The sequence below is a fragment of the Trichomonas vaginalis genome (assembly GCF_026262505.1).
Source record: "Trichomonas vaginalis G3 chromosome Unknown ctg_114, whole genome shotgun sequence".
NCBI lineage: Eukaryota > Parabasalia > Trichomonadida > Trichomonadidae > Trichomonas > Trichomonas vaginalis.
Window position 1 is genome coordinate 144,972 of NW_026529201.1, and position 9,490 is coordinate 154,461.

General features: G+C 28.6%; 3 protein-coding genes across 3 annotated transcripts, besides 2 other annotated features; 1 reads left to right on the forward strand and 2 right to left on the reverse strand.

Moving 5' to 3' along the window:
• Positions 1 to 2,505: 2,505 nt before the first annotated feature.
• Positions 2,506 to 4,173, reverse strand: TVAGG3_1075190 (quinoprotein alcohol dehydrogenase-like family; the record flags this gene model as incomplete). The annotated part of the gene is made up of 1 exon (XM_001323069.1): positions 2,506 to 4,173. One exon carries the CDS (start codon positions 4,171 to 4,173, stop codon positions 2,506 to 2,508), a length of 1,668 nt encoding a protein of 555 aa, XP_001323104.1.
• Positions 4,174 to 4,801: 628 nt separating this feature from the next.
• TVAGG3_1075200 (uncharacterized protein) lies at positions 4,802 to 5,458 on the forward strand (the record flags this gene model as incomplete). Its single annotated transcript, XM_001323070.1, has 1 exon — positions 4,802 to 5,458. One exon carries the CDS (start codon positions 4,802 to 4,804, stop codon positions 5,456 to 5,458), a length of 657 nt encoding a protein of 218 aa, XP_001323105.1.
• A 316-nt stretch (positions 5,459 to 5,774) lies between these two features.
• Positions 5,775 to 5,812: a mobile genetic element.
• Positions 5,813 to 6,988: 1,176 nt separating this feature from the next.
• Positions 6,989 to 7,025: a mobile genetic element.
• Positions 7,026 to 7,108: 83 nt separating this feature from the next.
• On the reverse strand, positions 7,109 to 7,840 carry TVAGG3_1075230 (MRG, C-terminal superdomain-containing protein; the record flags this gene model as incomplete). Its single annotated transcript, XM_001323071.1, has 1 exon — positions 7,109 to 7,840. The coding sequence occupies one exon, from the start codon at positions 7,838 to 7,840 to the stop codon at positions 7,109 to 7,111; it is 732 nt and encodes a 243-aa protein (XP_001323106.1).
• Between the last annotated feature and the right edge of the window lie 1,650 nt (positions 7,841 to 9,490).

Here is a 9,490-nt window from a genome sequence, read left to right on the forward strand (position 1 = left end):
TTTCTGGATCAACTGTTATATTTTCTAATGGACATTCATAAATTGCATTTGAAGGAAATGAATTTAGATATTTTGGGATAAACAACGACGATAGTTTTGCTTCATTAAAGCAATATGATGATATTGTTTCTAATTTAGAATTAGGTGAAATATTTATAGTTGTTAAACCACTATCATCAAAAGCACTAGAACCAAGAGTAACTACAGAATCTGGTAAATCTATTGATGCTAGATTTTTATTGTCATTAAAGCACGAATCTCCTATACTTGAAATATTTGGAGGAAGTATAACTGATTTCAAGTATTTACAGTAAGAAAAGACATATGAATTAAGTAATGTAAGTTTTTTGCATTCACTGAGATTTGCTGATTCAAGATTTGTATCATAAAAATTCCTGCTGCTAATACTGGTGATTTCACTATTTTCTTCAAATTTAAGTGATGTAATCGAATCTTTACAGTTTTGAAATGCAGATTTAAATAGAGAATCGCTATATATTTCAGTAACATTTTGAGGAATAAGAATTTCACCACTAAAGTCTGCCGAACAACCAACAACAACTGTATTAGATTCATCTCTATAAATAAGATGTCCAATGCTAAGGCATTGATAAACAAGAAAGCACAGCACGGTTAAATATTATTAATTTCAAAAATATATTTTAATTAATTTAATAGTGTAATATTATCTTGTTTCATTGTAATTGATAATATCTAATAAAGATAAAATTACGTCAGAAACATGTAAAATAAATGAATAATCTATTTTCTGAAAGAAATTATTTGAAGATTTTGACAATAATTAAAGATTATAAGATAATTGAAGAGTTTAAATTGATACAATGTAATGTAACTTGTAATTTTAATTTAATAAAATTAAGAAGCTCTGCATAAAGTTGAAAAAAAATTAAAATCCTAAAGATTTATGGCGATATCGAAATATCAACATCAATGATGTATTTAGAAATGTTTGTATATCATAGCAAACATCTCCGTAAGTCGCAGACTTTGAAATCCATCATAAATTTTGTTTCATTGTCTTTGAAAAATTGAAAGGATCCAAATAGAGGTATGCTGACTGGAATAAGGTTAATTTTTCTCTTAACATCATTTTTAATCGCCACGTCTAGACCCAAGCATAGCATTATTTTAGAAACAAGTAAAGTCATTCGAAAAAGCACTTCAGATATTATGTTTTCGATAGTAACATAATAGATGTTTTCGCTTTTATACAAAAGATTTATCAAAATTATTATCATATATGTTATTATTCGTTCATCTTTACGGAAACGCCATAGCATTAAGAAACTCGCATGAAAGATTACTCAAACGTATATGTTAAAATCCTAAATTATTAACTTTTTTTTGTAAATGTGGTTTTCCTTGTAATAGCTATAAAACATATAGATTCATTGTAAGTATCACCTTTAGAATAGATTTATTTAAAAACTATCAGCCAAAAAAAGTTACCCGTATATTCAATTACTGATTTATTCAAAATAGCAAAATTAATAATGCGATAATGGTTTATAGCATTATGGTATGAATAATGTTTAACTATTTAGTATGTCTTATAAAATTATTATTTTTGTTTTTTTTTTTGTTTTGTTTTGTTTTATTATTATTATTAGGAATAATTTATCTTAATACTAGTAAATAGTTCACACATTTATGTAATTTAGATATTTTTGCTCAGAAAGCCTAATTGATTGGTATTAACTCATCATTTAATCGTTCATTGAGAAAGTATTATTAAAACATGCAAGATATGTGAAATTATTATAAACTTCGGATTACAATCTGAATGATTTAATTTCAATAATACTTCATGATGATTAATATAATATTTTTATTCATTATTGTAATATATGAAATTTAAGCATTAATATTATTTTAGAACTTAAAATAATTAGTTTTTGTCAATTCATAATTCGAATAAATCAGCTAAATATGTAAAAAATTTAAAAAATTCAAAAATGGCAAAAATAATCTGAGCATAAAGTGTATCTATTTTCATCAAAATTGGCAGATAGTTTTTCTTGCATGATCATACAAACATTGCTCACAAGCATGCATAGAAGCTATATTCAAAATTTGGGAGCATTTGGCCTGTATCAATGGTAGTCAGCATACCTCTATCCAAATGAAAGTTGAAGAAAATTATTATAATTATTGATAAAGAAGAAATTCAATTTTTCGAAATAAAATAATGTAAGAATAATTTGGTTTACCATTGATGTAAGAACAAAATTAAATTGTAAGCGTCCCGTAACTTCGTGCGATAAGAATCTATCAATCCAAACACATTTTCAATGTTTTTAGTGTATGTGACAGAGATAAAAACAGGGAAAATATTATATTTAAATATAGTTCGAAAAGAGTTACGATTTTATAGATGAGATATCATTTTCTAATTATAATGGAAAATAAACGCTTATGCGAATCTAATTTATAAATAGAAACTTTATCTTTATGAATTCAGAAAATAAATAAAAATAATAAAACTTATTCAGGAATCTGAAGTTTCTCTACAATATACATGAAAGAAGGAGGTGCATCTGACTTTTTATCACCTGTAATGTTCTTTAAGATTGCCCAGCAGTTGCCTGCACTGTGGATTCGATCTTGTTCATTACGTAACTCGCTCTGGACCATCTTAAGACCCGTTGTATAATTCTCAAGTGCTAAACCGGTCAAATGACTTGAAATGATAATTCGTGACCATCGAGTTGCTGAATCTAATGCTGTAAGTGATGCTTCAAAGTCTTTCCATTGACGCCTGCTTCGAATAATAACGGACAAGAACTGAAGAAGTGAATCGGCTTCTTGAGCAGTCAATGATGTGATAGCACCTTGAAGAACGGAATCATTATGTGGTTGTGTGATCAAATGTGTCAAGACAACTTCGTTCTCTTTGAGTGTACTCATTAATAAACGGATCAAATGAACAACTTGTTCTGAATTAAGTGGTTCAACTTTCTTAAGCATCATAGATGCTGTGTCAAATGACTTGTTCTCGATAGCTCGAACAACGGATGAATATGGAATTGTTGTTAATAACTGGAATTTCGCCAATTCACGAAGATCTGTTTCTTCTTCTTTTTCCGCCAATTCAAGTGCTGTTTGTCTAGCATCTGATGAAACAAATTTGTCTTCCATGACACTCTCGACTGCGTGACGTAATGATTTGATGTTGAAAACTGCTGTTTCTTGTGAAACTGGTGCTGTCGTAGGGTGTTTCATGTCGTCATCGTATTGGATCTGAAGGACAAGTTCTTCTCTCGGTTTCTGTTTAGAACAAGAGCCAATTAAGGAAAGTGATGTTGTTGGTTTCACACCACGCCAATCACGGATATGAACAACACGGTCTTGAGTAATAACGATTTTGTTAGAAAATAAACAAATGTGTTGTGATGGATTTTCGATTTTTTGTAATTCAGCATCGAATTTGAGGTCATAGATATGAACTGAGTCTTGACAACTGCACGCTAAGTGACTTTGCATAAGTTTATACTCTTGTGCTGCAATAACTTTGCCATCTGAAATTGCATCTGATTCTCCTTCTGTATAACGAGTCCAATAACCATCGGACCAGATAATAACAACTCCGAACTCACTGGACACGGCCGTATATATATTAGAACTTCTGTTTGGAAGCATAATTTCGCCTGATTTTGCAAATGTTTGAGCATCTAATATTTGTATGTATGGTTTGGGGGCATCAATGACAATGTAAGCTTTCCTATGATAGAATAATACTGAAATTATAGATTCATTTTCACTTAATGGTCCAAATGAAATTGGATTTGCGTTTTCATCTGCTCTAGCAATACGAATTTCTTTATTTTCGAGTACAGCAACTACGGAGACGCGATCTGAATGTGGATAAACGTTTTTAATTTGATAATCAAAATCTATTTGTTTGAATTGCGCATTTTGAACTGGTTTAATGCATTGAATTGATTTGCCTGTTTGTAACCATATGAAATCTCCATCTTTGGAGAAAACTGGTGGTCCTGTTGGAACTAATTGCGAAGGTAAAGGAATTTGAAGCTTAATATCATAAGTATTTGAAGATGCAACAAAAATCCCATCGTTCTCTGTACCAACAACAAAATTGTCCTTGCAAGGACTAATTCCTATGATTGGTGACTCAAAGCGAAGGGTTTGCATTTATTTTCGACCAAACCTATCAATTTGTGCCTCTAAGATTTTAGATGCATTGAATTAAAAATTGGCATAACAATAAGGTGTAAAGGATGCTTGTTGATTTAAAAATCCAAAAACTTAAAAAATTTTGTAAAAATCGATTCAATATTATCACAAGCCTATGCTGCAGAGCAAAGATACAGAGGATTTTAGTTAAGCTGTACTCCACATAAGTAATCCAGGTTATAAATAGCTTAATATAATATTCATTTCCTAATTCAAATGTTGTATCAATGCTTTTTATATGTGTGTAAGTTGCCATTAATATGGATCCAAGTATAAAAATCTTATTTCATTGAGTTTGTGTTCATTTGATGTGTGCATCACATAGATGTTATCCAAACCATCTCAAATTCATTCTTTTGTTTATATTGAATTGTTGAATTAAAATTTCTAAAATGTTTTAATAAATGAGGTATGTTTAAAAACCCATTTGCTGTACTTTTAGATTCAAGATTTTATCAAATTGGGAAATAAAGATTGCTTTTATGCAGAAAAAATATTATCCATGTTATAGACATCATGAATATTATCACCCGCATATGATAGGAGTTAAAAAAACTATAAAAAATAGCGGTTTTGACAAAATTAGATGGTAAGCAGGGTTTTGAAGCTGGCGCTTGTTGAAGGCGTCGGATTCTTCTTAGCAACTTGTTTAGTAGCAATACTTCAAGCTCTTTCTATCCAAATGAGAATTGTAACATTCATTCTCGGAGGAATTCTTTTAGCAACCGTTGTTGCTCTTCTTTTCAAATCATTTTGGAAGCACACCGAAGGTGATCCTAGATGGTACTTGTTTGTCCCAGCTATTATCAGTTTAGTTGCTGGATTGCTTTATTTCATTGTTTCAAAAGACTTTTACACTGCAGAAAAGAATTTCGAGAAATTCATTGTTTATTCAGTCGAAATGGTTGCTGTTGGCCAACTTTTCGCACTTCTCCTTCCATTCATCACAAAATTCTTAATCGAAGATTCTCTCAAAGCTGCAGGAATTGATTACCCACAAGAAGCCGGTGCTTACATTGGATTTTTCACATTACTTTCAGTCGGTCAAGCCGCTTTCTTTGTTTTCTTCACTAAATTCGATGCAAATATCTGGAATAGCGGATTCCTTCTTTCTATTGCTGCCTGGTTCATTGGTGCCATATTAGGCGCTGTTGTAGGCTACGTGTTCGAGAACAGATCTTCTCCTCTTGCTTCTGCTTATGTTTCAACTTATGATTCAAATACTTATGATGCTTCCAAATAAAATAGTACGTTATAACTATTACTTATTATACAATTTTATTTTACATCTTTAGTAAAAAAAAATAATTTCATATTAAAATTTACCAAAACCAATAAATATGTTTTTATTTAAACCATCTGTGAACATGTTTAAATCCCAAATAATTGTGCTTTAATTTTCGAAATTCAATTTTTTCCAAAATGATGAAACAGAATCTGTGTTTCTAAGATTTTTGGTAGAATTTACACAAAATAAAATGATTTTAAATGAGAAATTTAAAAATAATTTTTATGATTTTTTATTTATATGATAGTTGTTGAATAAGATTAATATATATTGTTGTAAACAGAAATTCATCAAAAGTGACACCTCAGAAAAGCTAAAATATTGAATTTTTGGAACTTTTGATAGAGCACGTTTTTAAATATTAATTAAAGTAAATGTATATTTTGTAAAGATTCTTTTTAATAAAAAAAATAAAATTTTGAAGAAGAACACAAAATCTTCTGAAAAATAATATCACATAAACTCATATTATTTTCTAATATATAACTATTTTATATAAAAATCAAATTCAATGATCTTAAAAGCGAAGGATAAACCTCAAAATTTACGAATATAATGAGTGGGAATATAATGCTTATCTATCATAAAACCATATGAAATATCAATTTTTGCTTTACGCCTAATTTTTGACGACAATTAGCAAAAAATGTTAAATGTTAACACTCAGTCCATTTGAATATGAAAAATAAAATTGACTTTGATTAAATGTTTTTATTTATCATGCAATTCTTCTTGCGACCAAAGATTTGAATAAAACTTCAAAAAATAAGATAGCTTAAAAAATAATATACGGTAGTGTTTACTAATAGATGAATAGTATATAAATTCTATTAAAATGGATTTGATCCAAAAAATATATAAAAATTTGATCATAAATAAAATCGTTTTAAATTACTTCTTCATTTAAATTATAACAATTATTTTTGGTTTTATATTTTTTGGATCAAATCCATTTTAATAGAATTTATATACTATTCATCTATTAGTAAACACTACCGTATATTATTTTTAAGCTATCTTATTTTTGAACTTTTATTCAAATCTTTGGTCGCAAGAAGAATTGCATGATAAATAAAAACATTTAATCAAAGTCAATTTTATTTTTCATATTCAAATGGACTGAGTGTTAACATTTAACATTTTTTGCTAATTGTCGTCAAAAATTAGGCGTAAAGCAAAAATTGATATTTCATATGGTTTTATGATAGATAAGCATTATATTCCCACTCATTATATTCGTAAATTTTGAGGTTTATCCTTCGCTTTTAAGATCATTGAATTTGATTTTTATATAAAATAGTTATATATTAGAAAATAATATGAGTTTATGTGATATTATTTTTCAGAAGATTTCATTCTATATGCCTATGAAAAGTACTCTCAAAACTAACTTTTTCCTAATTATAATTAAATCTAGAATATTGTATTATGCTTAGTATTATTTCATTTTTCTCATTCAATTTAGAATTTACAAATGTCAAAAAATTGAGAGCTGTCACTTTTGATGAATTTCTGTTTATTACAATATAAAAGTTTTTAAAAAATTACATTGATACATGCGCTATAGAATATATATATTATAATGGAAAGTTTAATAAACAGAATCTACTTCTTTTTCTCTTTAACTGCTCTATTACCGTGACTTTCTGTCTTGGAAACATGTTTCTGGCCGTGGGTTGGAATCTGTGGTGTCGGTCTGTGATAAGATGATGGAAGTACAAAAAATTCGTTTGCGTTTTCTATACAAAAATCTAGGAGTCTCTTAATACCTTCTTGCATTTTCTTGGATGTTTCTGATTCGGGGTCTTCATATTTTAGTAATTCTGGCAAATAGTAAATAAATCTGAGAATAAATATTGCTGGAGTATTTGCGAGAATGTCAGATTTTATGGTTTCTGTAACTGTATGTTCCTGATCATATAAAAGGAACAGGATTACATTTTTTTGAAAGATTGAACTTATCATTTCTGTAAACATTCTGTATTGCTCTGTTTTCATAATATCATCGGGATCGTAGCATGATAGTTCAAAACTATTTAGCAATTCGGCCATTGATGTTTCAGGCGTTGGTGGAAATAAATGCTGCGCGCGCGATTCTTGGATTAAAGAATTTTCTTGGACCATTATTTGCGATAGTACTTCGGGCATGGATACCCATTGGTTTGCGTCCATCATGAATTTCCGAGGCCTCGGTTGAGGACCTCGAATAAATTTGATAGACTTCGGAACAAAGACAGGTTTCTTTCTGCTGAGCGTAATTGTATACTCAGCATTCTGTTTTATGCTCCGAGAGCGACTCCTGGAGATCGATTTATGATGCCCCGAAAACTCGCTCATCTCTTGCAAAAACGGTCTAAATTAATTATTTAGTTTCTTATGTAGTTTAATTTGGATTTTGATATATTATCGATTTTCTATTCAAATAATGCTCTAAACTTAGAATTGGAAAAAATTTATTTCAAAACTATAAGATTAATGTGTAAATGAGTTATATATAAGCATAAAATAAATATTTCTGTCTAAATATATCATTTATTTTTCATTTTTTGATTCCAAAATTTTCCAAAATCATTATTTGGATATTTATAATGATGCTTTCTATCATGTTTGCTTGATTTTCAAAATAAACTTTATGACAAAACTATGTGAGAAAGTTTTTTTTTGATAAGACGCATTGTTTTCGGATTAAAAAAACAATACCCATTCTCGTCGAGGAACAAATATGGTTCAAGAAGTGAATTTACAAATAAAAACTACAAACAGTTAATTGATTTTATCAAACATAAATGCCCAATAAGTTTCAAGCTTTGAATTTTAGCCAATCACAAACTCAAACTTAAATCCTCTCTTTGTTAAGTCATAAACTAGTATGCTATTTGTTTTAATTACAATCATTGATCAATAACTCTCAAATTAGCGATTATTCAAAAAAAATATGAAAAATTACTTATTAAAACATTCTCACAAAAGGGTCATTTGATAGAATTTTTCATCAATACCAATATTCTTATAAACAATCAGAATTGACAAATGATTTCAGAATAGCATGCAAAAATTGTACAACTTTTAGTATTTATCATATAGTTATATTATATAAATTTGTTTCATTTTCTACTCCGTCAAAGTTCTAGTATTGTCACTCTACTATACCAAGAAAAATCTTATAATCGAGTTGTTGTTAATTGTACAGCAGATTCTAGTGGTGAAGTTTTTATTCCTAATGATGTTACTGAAATTAGTAGCCAATGATTATCCAACTTTGCATTCAAGAATTGTAAAGATGCAATTACGACACTTCAATTCGGAGAAAATAGCCAAATTACCTTTATTGGGCAATTTAGTTTTACTCGCACAAGTCTTGAATTAGCAAATTTCAGTGGATGCAAAAAACTTCCATACCTCAATAATGATATATTTTATGAATGTAAATACTTGAAATCAGTTATACTTCCTCCGAATATTGATCAGATCGGATTTAGTTGCTTTCAATCCAATGAAAATCTAACGTCAATAGATTTACCAGATTCTGTAGTTACTCTCGAAAATTATGTATTTGAATATAGTGGTTTAACAACCATAAATATTTCACCTAATTCTAAATTAGAAAAAATTGAAAGCAGATGTTTTTTTAGATCAAAAATATCTTCAATTTTTATTCCAAAATCTCTTAAAACGATTGAATCAGACGTTTTTTACGATTGTCCATTAGAAAATATAACAGTTGATTCAGAAAATACAAACTATAAAAGCGATTCTATATCAGTTTATACAGGAATATATAATACAACATTATTTAGAGTTGTTGTTTCATATTCAGGTGAATATACTGTTGCTAGTTATGTTAGAACGATTTCTAGAATTTGCTTTCAAAAATGTGTAAATATTTCATCAATTCAACTTCATGATGATTTCATATCCATAGGTGAGTATGCATTTGATAAATGTGAAATTTTGAAAAGTATTTTAATTAAAGGGAAGTTTACTAAG